Here is a 15,341-nt window from a genome sequence, read left to right as displayed (position 1 = left end):
CAGCAAGGATTTCTCTACTTATATAAACTCTAAAAGGAAGGGGATAAATCTGATTGGTCCACTTGACATCGATGGTTCGACTGTTGATGATCCTGCTCAGATAGCAAACAAACTGAATGAGTATTTTGCATCTACATTTACACATGAGGAACTAAGGTTTGAAAATGGCAGAAGGTTATCAAATTGTAGCAAGATACTTAATGATTTTGCAATAACTGAAAGCAAAGTGGAGGAGAAATTGTTGAAGTTAAAGATAAGAAAAGCACCTGGGGTGGATGGGATCTATCCAGTTATATTAAAGGAGGCGGCAAAGCAACTAAGCAAACCCTTAGCCATAATTATAAGAGCGTCCTTGGACTCAGGGGAGGTTCCCACGGACTGGAGTTGTGCAAATGTATCCCCAATTCACAAAGGGGGATCGAAGGGTGACACGAGTAATTACAGACCAGTTAGTTTAACTTCTGGTCCGGGTAAAATAATGGAGTCACTGGTTAAAAATGCATTGCAGGATCATCTAGACAAGACTGCAGCAATAATTCAGACACAGCATGGGTTTGTTAAGGGAAAGTCTTGTCTGACGAATTTGATAGGATATTATGATGTGGTTACAAAGGAACTGGATGCAAAAAATTATTTTGATGTCATCTATTTGGATTTCAGGAAAGCTTTTGACACTGTTGCGCATGGAAGACTATTGTACAAATTGGAGCAAAATGGTATTAAGGGTAAGTTGCTACAATGGATAAAAGGATGGTTAAGTGGGAGAAGACAGAGGGTGGTAATCAATGGGTGCTGCTCTTCGTGTACTAATGTTATTAGTGGAGTCCCACAGGGTTCGGTGTTGGGTCCACTGTTTTGTATATTTATCAATGATATTGATGAAGGTATATCAGGCTTAATGTCGAAGTTTGCAGATGATACAAAGGTTGGCAGGGTTGTTAATGATAGTAATGGCAGTGTGCTACTGCAACAGGATCTAGATAATTTGGGCAGATGGGCTAAGAAGTGGCAACTGAAGTTTAACCTTGACAAATGCAAAGTACTGAATATGGGTAGAAGTAACCCCAGAGAAACGTACCAACTGTGTGGTACTATACTTAAGGTGGTAGAAAATGAAAAAAAAAAAACCTGGGAGTAATTGTGCAGTCGGATATGAAATTTTCTGAGCAATGCAGACAGGCTGCCAGGGCAGGTCATGGGGTTTTGTCAATGATATATAGGAATTTTGCTAGCAGGGAGGAGGTGATTGTCCCTCTGTATAAGGCAATGGTCAGGCCACGCCTTGAGTACTGCGTACAGGTCTGGAGGCCTCATTTTAGGAAGAATGTAGATTTACTTGAGCGTGTACAGAGAAGGGCAACAAGATTGGTGAGGGGAATGAAGGGATCCTCTTACCAAGAGAGGCTTAAGTTCTGTAAATTGCAGTGGCTGGAGACTAGGCACCTGCGCGGTGATCTGATTGAGGTGTATAAGGCCTTGAATGGGTTGAGCACGCTGAATTCTGATGGGATCCTTCCACTTGTTCAGATTACAAACCTAAGGGGGCATAAATTCAAATTAAGAAAAGACAGATGTAGAATAGATGTGCGGAAATTTGTCTTTAGCCAGCGCGTGGTTAATTGCTCGAACAAACTTCCATCTGTCGTTGTGGAAGTTGATAGGTTGAATAAATTTAAGGAGGAACTGGACAGGCATTTGGAGGAAATGGAGTGATTTTTTTTTTTTTTTTTGGCTGATGTTGCATAAGCTCATACACTTGCTTTCTTGCATCACATGCCACTACTACTACTATGACCGTCGCATGTGATGAAGCAGTGGACAACTTAACGTCACCTGATGGCACTGCCAATCACGTTATATGCAACACTAATCAACCCAATTTTCCATCAGAAAATGATACTCAAAATTGTGCCTCAAACGCTAACGTATTCTCCACCTCAAGCCAGTCACTAGTCACAACATACTTTTCAAGACGAAGGTAATTCTCCAAGAATTAATGCCGAAATTACAGTGTCTACGCCTCTTCTACAGCCAGACAGTGCTGATTTCTTTATCCACCTAATTTACCGATTGAGGTCCCAAATTGAGGATCTCAAGGATGAGGTCTGCTCACTGAGGAACCAAAATAAGCATATCACTCATGTATTCTTTGGCAAGCCGCCATCTCCGCCACCGATAATACCCAAAAGGACAAAAACTACTCATCTAGTAGTAGATCCTCCTAGCCTTATAAAACCTGGCTCCCACACCCAAATCTACTCAAGACAATCACTAAGGAGGTCTGCAGACACCCCGACTGAGCACGTTAGCTAGGACCGATCATGCACTCATCAGAAAAACACTCACACTCAGCGGCTGGCGAGCAACCACAGCTGCACACTATTGAAGTATCCCAGCCAGAGAACAGACCAGGAAATAACAAAGATAGGCCAAAGAACTAAACAATAATTTAACTAACGCCCATCATGTTCTGCCCACCTCATATGTTGGTGGGATTACCAACAGCCCTTCTAGCGATACCTACGTCCTATCTGGAGATAATACAAAATTCCCCCATTCCAACAGCCAACCCCGCCTTAAATTCTTCAGGATGCCTTCGATCTACCAATATTGATCGCCCTCCCCATCATGCTGTTATTTCTAACCAGACCTCTTTATTCCACCAAGTAACAGCGCCCAAATCTCATCTGACGCTGGTCGAGAAATATATCTCCGTCATTCCCACCAGAGCCAAAATCTTTGCCTCCAGATTTGGACCTAGAACATCTCCTGAATCTATTAGTAGAATGTTTATGAAGGAGCATAACTTCTCAGTTCAGGTTAAACGGCTTAAAAGTCGGCAAATGTGCTATGCCTCCTTCCTTTTGTGTCACCCGCTGTCTACCAAAAGTTTGTAGATCCTGCCTCCTGTCCCCAAGGAATATATATCAGACCTTTTCTGAGGAAAACAGACCTCCCCCATCAACAATCTCAAATAATCCACCTTCCTCGATAGCAATCAAGACCTCAAGGAAACAAGTATGAATGCTCCACGCTCTAAGTATTGTCTCAAAATGTGCGCAGCATAAGTCGCAATTATACTAGTGGTGAATCACATCAGCAGCAAACTGATTCCATCAGCCTGCAATCACCAGTAATAAACAGTTCGGGAATACTCATCCCAACATGGGTAAAGAATCGACAAACTCGAAAGCCTGCCTTAAAAAAAAAAAAAAAAAAAAAAAAACACTAGAGGTATGCGCCTTAAAAAGAACCCCAGGAATTGTGCAGTCAGAGTCTTTTCTGGAATACCGTTGACCAAATTCTCCTCGTCAATGTTATCGATATCCTCTGTGCCACCGAGACCTGGCTCGATAAAGACCAAGAATTTTTTTATATCTTGTGTTCCAGCTGGATATAAATCTGCTTTCACTTCTAGAATTGGGTAAAGAGGAGGCGGTGTTGCAATTTTCTTTAAGAGCCCAGAGTCTCATTTATTCATCAAGTCTCTGGCCAAACATCAGCATACGAAGTTCCTGCTGTTACTCTCAGATACCATAGGGTCCTCGGAGATGCGCGCGCACGCACACACACCTTATAAATCCATCCATGAAATATCTAACTGGATCATCAACCAGCTTCATCCTCCCACTTCCACTGTGCAGACTTTTATCTTCCTCCTTCAGCAAATGCTCCAATCAAACTTATCTTGTACAGGGTTACAAATGATCAACGATCTCCCGACCAGAGGTAACAACCAATTAGATCTCATCCATGCACACCTGATTACCTGCCAGAGACTTATTTCAATTCGCACCACAAGCCAATTGTTATTCTTTTACACATACCTGCTCCAACCTTCAATGTTGGAAATTCGACTAATAGCAATAGTAAGTCCCAGGTTTTTGAGTATTTCTAAATGTGTTGAGGTTGCCTCTGTCATCCCGTGAAAATTGTGATCTCGAAATTGCAGTGAGTTTGCTTAGTAGTTGGCTTAAGACTATTGCGACCTTTGCAGCATCAAACAGAATTTCCATCATGCCTCGGTCCAGAGCAGGGTGGACTCCCCATCTTAATAATATGAGCTTCAAGTTAAAGCAGCATCTGCACAAAATGTGGAAGCAGTCGCAAAGTGTCCAAGACAGGATAACCTACTCCGGAGCTGGCGCAAAGTTTAATAAGCAAAAATCTCAAGCAATTAAGCATCACATGGACAGAACCCTTCGTAGAGAAAAATGGCCCTACTCTGAGCAGCCTTCTGATTTCCCCCTAAATCTTGAACCTGACCAGTGGCTTGACTTCTTATCTAGATTTGCCTCGAACATGGAACAATGTCCTGATCTTCATACACCAAAAACTGGATTGATACTGCAGACAAACACTGTCTGCAGTATCAATCTCCAGAGAACAGCTTATTGCTGCCATTAATTCTACAGAAGGTGCAGGTGGAATCCCGCAATTCATTATCAAATATCTTAGCCCATATATTTTGGATCCCTTTCTAACTATTTTAATGCTATTTTGTCAAGTTGTTTCTTTCCCCAGCAGTGGAGCATCTACCTTGTAAAGCCTATACCCAAAATCAGTCTCCTACTCTTAAGCATTACCGGCCAATCTCCAATGCCTCAAGTCTTCTAAAGCTCCTTGAGAAGGAGCTTCTCCCCGTTCTTACTAAACAACTTCTTCCAAATCAGCCTCCTCAAATCCATTACTCCCTTCTGCATAGATCCACTGTGACTGACCTCTTAGCCACCAGCAGCCCTATCGTCTCTGCGTTTGAATCCCAAGCAGAGCTTGCAGTCACTTATGTAGAATTTGAAGCAGCTTTCGACTATAAACGTTCCTGCAATGCTGAAGCTGTTTTCAGACCACTATCAGATCAAAGAAGACACTATAGTTCCTCACGTCACTCCATGAAAACAGAATAATCCAGCTTACTGTCCATGGCCACATATACCAGCGAAGTCTCTTCAGGCGTGCTACAGGGTGGCGTCTTATCTGGGCTCTTGTTTACAACACTTATCCCTCCACTTGCTGAGTCCAGGTATGATACTTTGTTATGCAGATGATATAAACCTCCTCATACCGATTTCTCCATACGATGATCTCGTGATAACAGGATCAATTAATAATACACTCACAGAAACTGAAAACTATCTCAACCAGTTCGGATTAAAAATAAACCGAGAAAAATTTGAAATTATGATATTCTCTTTAAAGAAAACGCCTTATATCCAGCCAATTGTGTAACTCTCCTATTCCCATCGTCAATAAGCATACTGATCTCGGGGTTGTTTGATCCTAAGCTCTGCTTCAGTTACCACATAGACAAGCTGCTCACTCTGGCAGCTCGACTCCGATGGATTGCCAAGCAGCATTTACATTATATTAATGAAGTCACAACTACTAGAAAATATATAAAAACGACAGTATACTCTCCGCTTTTATATGCTGCAGAGGTATGGGCATCAGCTGCCACTAGCACAATCAGGCACTTTTTTTTTCTGCTGAGTTTTGGCTCTTAAAATGGGCCATAAACAAACTAACTTCCTCCACAGCTAAGGAAAACTGAAATGGCCAGTTTGATTCAAATTCACAGGCTCCCCACGCTGATTAGGGTAAAACGTCTTACCACCTCTATCAAAACGATGGTTGACTAGATTTTGGCACCATCATTCTGGGACCTGTGCTCATAGAGTCCCTCAGAGCGACTCCAATTCTAAAACCCCAAACAGTGCTCCTAAAGCAAAATCTCATATTCGCAATAAAACATCCTCGCGACTATTTATTTTTCAATTTTTTTTTTATTTATTTTGGTTCTAGCTACTGAAATCTCAGGAAAGTAGGTGGCAAGACCACCCAGAGTACTTTACAAAATACTGGTAACATCCGGCTGGCCTCCCTGTTGGCGAGGTATGGTAACGTCGGGTCCCATCTGGGACCCGGCGGCTAACAGGCCGGAAGAACAAGGGGCATTACACAGTACAAATCCCACATAATTCAAATCTTTGGCTTATCCGATACAACGAACGGAGATGGGGTTTCTCCCACCTCCGCCCGGAGAAACCCCAGGTGCTGCTAGAACCCAAAACATCTCATCTCAGCAGTCTCCACCTATCCGATAGGTTCCTGCCTTTTCAGCTACTTTCATGTGCCCAGTCCTTCGATGCTGACATTACCTTAATAAGTTCGCTTCTGACAGGGAATACAGACGTCGCATCCTTGAATTGCACTTCTCTGCCCCTGATCCTTCTCCTCTAAGCTCGTCTTAATGCCGCAAGCAACAATACTACCTGATGTGAAGATGGCATACTAACTTTTCAGTATGACAGTGAGTAATCATGAACTAACTACTTCTGTTCAGTGCAAAGGACATTGCACTGTTTATATTACTATATGTATATGAAATTATTTGTTTCCGCCAATATTTTCTTTATATATTGTACTGTAAATAACTGTATTATACTTGGAGTTTTGAGCTGTACTTTCACATATGAATTTCCTTATGTTTGATATATCAATGCTCTATTTATTATTATATTGTATTATTACTGTTAACCCCTGGCCTGGTGGTAGTGAAGGGCAACATTGCAATGTATCGAACTGTAATATGATCATTTATTATAGTAAACGATTTCTTCTAAACAGCAGAATATTATTTTGATAAATTTCTGCTGTTACAGAAAACGGTCTGTGACGAAATACCTTACAGAGATGTCAGGTGACAACGAATACGAACCGCGGTACAGCTACAGATATTATTACATCTCGCAGACAACTTCCTGGAAGGGACTGTCTATTGAAATCGGAGTTTCACAGTAATGTCAAGAACAGGCCAATTCCTTTTAAGTTCTGGGACTCTCAAACTTTACCTCTTTTCTTTTTGACTACACAATTAGTATTTTCAAGAGAAGAGAAAAAAAAAATAAAAGCACCACTCTCTGAGGATGATTAATTCCCAAAATGGAATGTCAAGTCTCAATTTCCCTGCTAAGCAAGCTCCCGTGACATCTTAAAATACAGGGCAATACAAATGAAATGGGCCACTCAATCTTTCATAACTTATTGGGTTAGTTGATAATTAACAATACTGTTTAAAATAAACAGTATAAAAGTTGTATACAAATTTAATACAAAATTTACGATTGTATCAGGCGCAGCTTTTAAAATACATTGACTGACAGGCTATTTAGGAGACTCCACTATCATTTTTTTGGAAGAATGTAGTGCGAAACCTCACAAGCAAAAGTCTACGCAGCTAAAACCTGTATATTAATTACTGTTGACTCAAATGTGGCAATTAAATAATTTTTTTTTAACACATAAAAATTACTATACAGGTTACAAAATACGGAGGACATACCTTTAAAAGTGTCAAAAAGTTAAAATAAATTCCCGTGAAAAAAAAAAAAAAAATTAAAAGTTCGTACCACAATATAAGCCCTTTGGTGCATGGATTAACATAATCTGCGCTTACGGGTCACTTTATATTTAATAGGCAAGCAAGGTATTTGTATGTAACAAATAAGATGACACCTAAGCAGAAATCTATACAAATATTGTAAAATTAGGTACAGCGATATCAACTTAGCTCTCAGATGTTCATCACTGGAACGTATTTTTAGTTCAGATTTTAAGCGTTCTAGTGACGGATCTGCGCACTGTCCTAATAAATAAATAAAAAAAAAGCTCACGACTAGCGTTTGACCCTTGTCAAAACTACACAAGCCCCATACTCAATTTTTTTAGCTCTATCCCGCATAACTTCTCTTTCGGCCTGACGCAATTTCTAGCGCCCCCCCCCCTTCCCATTTTTTTTTTTTTAGGTCCTAGCCACTGAAATCTCAGGAAATTAGGTGGCAGGACCTGCCAAAGTAAATCTCTAAAATACTTGTGTACCTGGTCTGCCTCCACGAGGTATATTGTGGGCAATGGCTAAAAGGCCAGATGAACAACGGTACAAAACAATTTCACACCACAATATCCATACACTTTTAAACCTCTGGCTTCTACCGTTCTGTATCACACCACAATGTATACTACACGGAGATGGGAGAAACCACTGGTGCCGTTAGACCCTAAATACCCTAATAAAGTCAGCACTCTGATGTAAATTGTTAAATCGAACCACAGAATGAAAATATTTTAGTTGTATCAATCGTCATCGATACAGTCAAATTATTACTCCAACACCATTTCTAGAAATGCTGCATATCTAACCCAAAAGAAGACTTTTGGAATATTTTTATGCTAAATCCAAATTTTAGGGTGGGCCCTTTTATGTCTGCTATATTGTGAAATAAGGGCAAAATTCTCTATTTCAGACACGTTTTCGTCAATTCCTTCGATGACTTTTGAATTTCCGCTTTTAACTTGGAAAAGTATGCGAATTCCTGCACTAGGTACAATCTCTAAGAATACCAGCTGAAAGCACACTGCTCGGCAAAATTAACAGTACAAAATATTTTTTATGAATATTTAATTGTGAACAACGTCGCCAGGCGAATATTTGACATAATGGCATCCTGGCATGCAAATTCCGAGTATTCGATAGAAATCGATCCTTACAGAACCACGCATTACCACCTTATAGAACTTCACATAATGTAAATTATTCATGCCTATAAAAAAATAGGGTTACGACTGCATCACTTCATTTTTTTTTTTTATTTTATTTATTTATTTTTTTTTTTGCTTGCTCAGTGGGAGAGCCACATTTTCAGTACTGAGGAAGGCAAGTCATCGTCATTTAGATGATTCTTTGAGATGGCGGGCCGTTAGACGTTTTGAAGTCTCGCAGGCGGAGGTGACACGTTGCCTTAATGTGTTACGCAATGTAGTCTCGGCACTATAGAAGAAGTGCAACTTGCGATAAAGCGGGACAAAATTTGACATGGTGGTGTACCATAAAATGACGTGACAGCGAGAAACTTCAGACTGGTATAAGGGACATTTAATAGAGGTGGCATGTGAATTACCAAAAAATATCACATTACAGATGTCGATACAAGATGCTCGAAAATGTGGTCACATGACCTCAGTACCTCCTCCAATGGCTAAACTGGCCTGAAAGCGGTGTCTAAGAGTCTGTGGCAAAAAATTCCATTCTTCCACCAGCGCAGACCAAGTGAGCTCACCAAGTGACTGAGGAGTTGGCCGTCGGCGTGCCACATTTTCGGATTTAAATCTGCTCATTGTGCTGACCATGGCAGTCGTTGGATATATTGTTTCAAGATTCCTCCACCAATTGAGCTATGTGCAGTGGCGTTGTTGTGCATGAAAATAAAATCCAACCGAACCCCAAAAAAGTCGCACATACGGTTCGTGGGATCTGTTTTCGGTATCTCTGCCCTAGTTACAGTATTCGTATCAAAAACATGGAGGGCGTGGCCATTGATTCCGCCCTACAGGAGAACGCCGCCTCCACCGTAAGTGTCCTTTTCTATGATGTTGGAGGGATGATACCGCATTGCTCCTTGTCTCCAGATGAAATAAAGTGTAGAATCTGTTTGGAGGCTAAAACGAGACTCAGAACAGAACTGTACCCCATTTGTCAGGGCTCCAAGGCACATGCTCATGGCACTAGTTTCGACGAGCTCTGCGGCGGTTTGGGGTTAATGGGATACAAATAACTGGCTTCCTTGCGTAGAGTCCACTTGAACTGAGCCTCCTTAACACAGTTCGGTTAGAAATGTTTTCACCTATGGCAGCATCAACCTCAAGAGACGGTTGATGACAGGATATCATCAGGTTTCGTCTTGCTGTTAGAGCCGGATAGCGGTCTGTTTTGGTTGATGTAGCCTTCGGGCGACCTTGGCCAGCTCTTCTTGTAATACCTCCTGCCTCCTGAAAATGCTTCCATAGTGAAGAGACGAAACTGGGTGACACATTAAGCCAACGTGCCACCTCCGCCTGCAACTGCCCGCCATCTCAAAGAATCATTCCAAATGCCGATGACTTGCCATCTTGAGTACTGGCTGTCCCACTGAGCAAACCAAAAACAGGAATGAAGTGATGTGGTCGCAAACCAGTGTTTTTAGGCATGAATAATTTGCGCCTCTGTAAGATGGTAGATCGATTTCTATCGGATGCCTGCAATATTCGCTTTCAGTGGCACTGCTCACAATAAAATATTCATGAAAAACATTTTGTTCTGTTAATTTTGTCAGGCAGAGTAGTTCCAGTGTAGCGTTTCGAAAAATAATTTCCTTAGTTATCGCAAATCTGTGACCTTTTAAGGAGACTTCAAACTTGATTACAACAAAAAATGAGCTATGTGAAACCCATGTAGCCGCGTATTTTCTGCAACACACAACATAGGCAATCACATTCAGCAGTACACCACATGCATGTTGCAGCTTGACCCTCTCGACAAATTTACTCCGGTAAATTCGAAATATGCATGTGAAATTGTTGCAAATACACTCCCGTGTATTTGCAACAATTTCATGGTTAGAAAAAAACATTTCATGGTTAAACTTATGGTTAGAATAAACATTGTAAAAGTCGACGGAGAGTCTAGCGTGAATGGATCAATTAATTTAATATCTACACATCCCTTAGAACTCGTATACAGAATAAATTCTGCGGCAGAGCAGGTCTGCCTTTGTGACGACGGAAAACTAAGTTTTTGCCTTAAAATTGCTTCAATGCCTTAAAATTGCTCTGGTTGTCTGAATATATTCGGATTCCTTATCTGGATTCTGGTTGTATGGATATATTTGGATTTAAGGATTGGTTCAGGTGGATGACTGAACATTAAAGGAAGTCCTAAATGAATATTTTTAAAAATTTAAGATGTGGCAGTCGAAATAGGGTGGGTAACATTGATCATACTGGATAGTATCTTTTACAGTATGCTTTCGTTTCACCACATACAACGAAAGCATACTATAAAAGTTAGTTATTTCGTAGAAACAGAAATTGTCTTTCTGTACAGTAGTATTGGACGGAAGTAGGATATTCTGGGACCACTCCTCCATTAAGCAAGTCTGATGGTAAAAATGGTACAGCGCATCCTGCTGAAAGTAGCTGCCATCAAGATAAGGAGGGACGTAGTTAACATGATGGGATGCATCTGGTTCGCAATGTTTGGATGTTGAATTGCATCCATTTATCAATTGGTATCAGGAGCTGCAACGTCTCTCCAAGATATGCCAAATACTGTGCTCTTCCTCTGCCACACTACAATGTCTCCACAAAGTATAATCAGAGCATAATTGCCATACTGATCCTGTAACTGGGATTCTTTAGACCAAAAAATCCTTTGAATCATTCGGCTTCCACGATTCTTGGCCAACAGTCAGCATTTCTGTTTGCTTAGTGATAGAGACACAGTAGTATGCGGTTGGGTCTTCTGTTACCGTTCGTCTCAATCGGACGATATCCGATGCATAATAATTTTCCGCGTTGTACACAGATATTTAATTGCATGACTCTTCCTTGCCCATTTAATCATAATCGGCAGAGGATGCAGACTGCTCTTTTTACAGCTACGACCAATTGCTGGGGAGCTACTGACACTCCTTTGCGAAACAGTAATCGTGACTACTGCGACAGTAACCACGATGGCTTTTTGTTGGAATTATTATTATTAGCCATATGGTGCAAGGAAGCCTGAGGCTTATGCTGCACCAGGCAAAAAAAAAAAAAAAAAAAATCCGAATTACCCTGAGAGGAGAAGTAGAAGGGAATCAACCATTGTCTCTTATCAACCTACAGTGTATTACGTAATGGTACATTCTATTTCCTGGCGGAAGGGGAGTTCCATTTCCAATATCTATATTTAAGCTTTCCACGTAAATGACAGGGACAGCACAATTCGAATTACAGCGAAACTCTGATTTTACGTTTGTTCTAATAGGTCCAACAGAAATCCCTGAGAGCAATATTTAGATTTCTCTGCAATTGCCTGTTATCACAGTTTACTAAAAATGCAATTTTATTGATACTTTTATTTTAAAAGCTACCATTTCGGTAGCAAGATATATCAGGTACTGGTCCAAGAACTCCTGGTTTGTTCATGTTACCCACAATGATTAGTGTTCACTTCGTAATGCTTTCGTTCTTCACGAAGTATGGGTATAATTTTCCGGTTATCACAACCTAGTACAGTGTTTCTCAAAGGGTGTGCCGCGTCACATTAGTGTGCCGCAAAATTTTCCAAGTGTGCCGCAAAATTTAGAAATTTCTTCTTCTATGACTACGTAGGTGTGCCGCGAAATTTTTCTTCTTTGGAAAATGTGCCACGAGAGTAAAAAGATTGAGAAACACTGACCTAGTATACACAAGGACGTGTTGTTGGAGTTCATCTTATTCTGTTTAGTTGTGTAATACCTAAGTATATTTATTTGTTTAAATTTCTATAACATAGATGGTTTCCGACCCATCACGACAAACTCGCTGTGTCAGTGTGGAGGTATCGTTCACGATAAAGGCCAATCAGTGTTATGTCGTGATATGTTTGTGTTGTGGTTGGCCTTTTAGCCCAAAGGCCTACAAAACGCTGTAAACTTCTGGTTTTCGCCATTCACGGTGTATACCAAGGTAAGAACAACCATTTTTAACCGCCCAACGTGATTTAGATGCCACACTGCCGCAAAGTGTAAGTGAAATAGTTTTTCCTTTTTTGGAATGGGGAATTTTCTTAATTCCTTCAAAACGTAAAAAAGCAATTCCGTTGTATTTTCCGTCCTCAATTATCCGTTCTACGGCTGACATTAAAGGTCAAATAAGAAAAAAAACAAAAAAAAAAAAAAAAACAGAATTTTCTTCTTGGTTCTTTACGAAGATCGACCACGGAATACGATCAATAGCGCCTCTTACGAAACAGATAGGAAGAGCGTATATTGTGGCGTGTAACGATTGTAATTGCATATTAGAGGGGAAACTTGTAGTTACCAAAGTATGCGTATTATCACTTTCGGTGATAATACGCATGTTCTGGTACTTTGAACTTGCTAACAATGGTACGACAGAAATTCATGGTAGCTGTTTCAATCGTTATTCAAATTGAATAACGATTACATCCTGGTCCCACGTAATCATTTTTAAGAACATGCTTTATACCAGCAAAAAAAAAAAAAAAAAAAGTTATGATAAAGGTTTTAAAATATTTTAATTACCATAATAAATCAGAAAATATGCTACTGTATGTACAACACGACTACTCCGAATATCCAATCAAGAGTTAGTTATGCGCATTGCAACATGCAAATTAGCGAAGCCTAAAAAAAAAAAAAAAAAAAATCGATCTAAGTCATTTCAGAGCTGTCCCTTCTTAAAATTGAGGGGGGGGGACAGCAATTCTACCTTAAAATGGCGCACACAGTTTAAGATTCCTTGGATCAAGATGGTCGCTGGCTGAGGTAACCCGATGTGCTCAGCAAAATAGAGTCAACACTTTGGAAACAATGTTGAGAATGGAACCGTGACCAAAAGCAGAGGTGAGCTTTAAAAAAAAAAAAAAAAAAAAAAAAAATTGAAAACGAAGCATCTATTCTTCCTCAAATGAACACCGGTGGTCAACAGTTCATACAAATGCCTAACTAGAGACCACGACAAAGATGGCCTTCCATTTTCCCCGATGATACTATATGAATACCTTTAGCTCTAATTCACCACATCCAAGGACTTTTTTTTCTACAAGTTTTATATCAGCTCCTGTGCAGAAATACGATTTGCTACCTCTTGCTTTGGTGGACAGCTCCAGATGGAGTAAAGGAAAAATGATTCCTTTCATGGCATAATTAACATAACTCTTATTACCAGTCAAATGTTTGTCATATATACGCTTATTTAAAAATTAATTCGTATGAATTTCCGTACAAGTTGAATAAGAAGTTAAAAAGGCAAGTAACTTCCTTATGGATTAACTTCCGTTATCTTTGATTAGAGAAACTGCAAACTGAAACTGCTTTAATTTTACTTGCACAAAGCTTGGCAAAGTATTTTGTAACTGCTCAAGAATCCTTTTTTTTTTCCCCCTTTTATTTATTAAGAAAATATTTTTCTGGGGAAACCCTGCTCAGGCAATGTGTAATTAAATAATCAGAACAAAAAAACTTACCAGTAAAAAGCGACGCTGTTTGCTAATCCCTTCTCAACGTTCCGATCCAGAACGTTATAGCACAGGTTGGTGAGCGCTCCTTCCATCCATTTGATGGAGATTGGACCTTTTCTGACGTCAAAATTGAACTGAAAGAAATCTTCCTTTGGTGGAGATTTCCAGTAAAAATTCTTAGCTATCTCGACCCAGAATTCAATGGGTTGTTCAATTGACTTTTTATACATTTTCTGGTAGTCTTCCATACTTGACAAATAAGCATTTTTGCGAAACTCCTTGTTCGGCTGATACACTTCCCGTACGTCGTTCTGATCCGAGGTCGCCATCTTCAGTGATTGAAGAGTGTGTACACTGCTGCCCTCTACGGAGGAGAAGACCAATTTAAACCTAGCCGCGCCGTGTTATCAGTGTTGATATTGAGAAAGTGTGCCACCTGGTTTTCGACAGATGAAAAACAACGTTTTAATAATTACTGACTTGATGTGACTCGCGTAAGGTCGTTGGCAATGACAAGGAGAGCTAAGTTGGTATTCTGATATGACACGTCAAATTAGTGTTTGTTTATAGTCCCGCTGACTTTTTTAAATTCTGAACATATCTACTTTTGTCACGGACATCAAGTTCCTTCACGAATCAACTGAGCTATCGAGGGTGGGACTGATTTATAATGTGCGAACAGCTGGCTTGGCCTAGTTATAGACTTTGCACCCTACCTACTTTTGGAGTTTCTTGTGTCTTATCCAAGATTTCCTCTTCCCCCCGCCCCCACCCTATTGACATTGCCTGTTTGTGGGTCATGATATGTAGGTTCAAAATACTGTCAAAAATTACTTTAAATCATTGGTTTAGAGACGCGGTAATTTACGTATTGGAAAACTGCCTACGGCTCCAAATTTTGAAGGTTTCATAAGATGTCTAAAAAACCAGTGCCGTATTCTAAATCTGTAATAAAATTAGAAATAATAAACCATTATAAGCATGAAACATAAAAATCGTATGGAAATAAATATATAATATTATATCCTTTAGTGTGAATTCTTAACTTAGTGTCTAAGGATATAAATACCTGAAATCCGGGCCTTATGGTAGAATGTTTAAGAGAAGGAGAAAAACTTTCCACCATTTAGTTATCCAAAAATCAGATATTTAAATAAATCAGGTCGCATATTATAATCCAAATATTCATTTCAACAATAAATATAAAAGTATAAACAACAAATTCATTTTTAATTAAAATGCAACAATTCAAAATATGCAAATTCTATATTTACTTTCTACATTTTTTTTATACACGATC

General features: G+C 39.8%; 1 protein-coding gene across 1 annotated transcript in view; it reads right to left on the bottom strand.

Moving 5' to 3' along the window:
• The window catches only part of LOC150085446 (acetyl-coenzyme A synthetase, cytoplasmic-like), a 200,725-nt gene extending 186,357 nt beyond the window's left edge, over nt 1-14,368 (bottom strand). The window contains exon 1 of the mRNA XM_090373254.1: nt 14,048-14,368. Within this exon, the coding sequence (XP_090229380.1) occupies nt 14,048-14,289 (242 nt within the window). The 5' untranslated portion in view covers nt 14,290-14,368. The remainder of the gene's footprint in view (nt 1-14,047) is intronic.
• Between the last annotated feature and the right edge of the window lie 973 nt (nt 14,369-15,341).

Source organism: Mastigoproctus giganteus, chromosome 5, assembly GCF_048544385.1.
Source record: "Mastigoproctus giganteus isolate SK-2022 chromosome 5, ASM4854438v1, whole genome shotgun sequence".
Classification (NCBI taxonomy): Eukaryota; Metazoa; Arthropoda; class Arachnida; order Uropygi; family Thelyphonidae; genus Mastigoproctus; species Mastigoproctus giganteus.
Note: the sequence above shows the minus strand (reverse complement) of the source record. Positions and strands in the feature narration are given on the sequence as shown.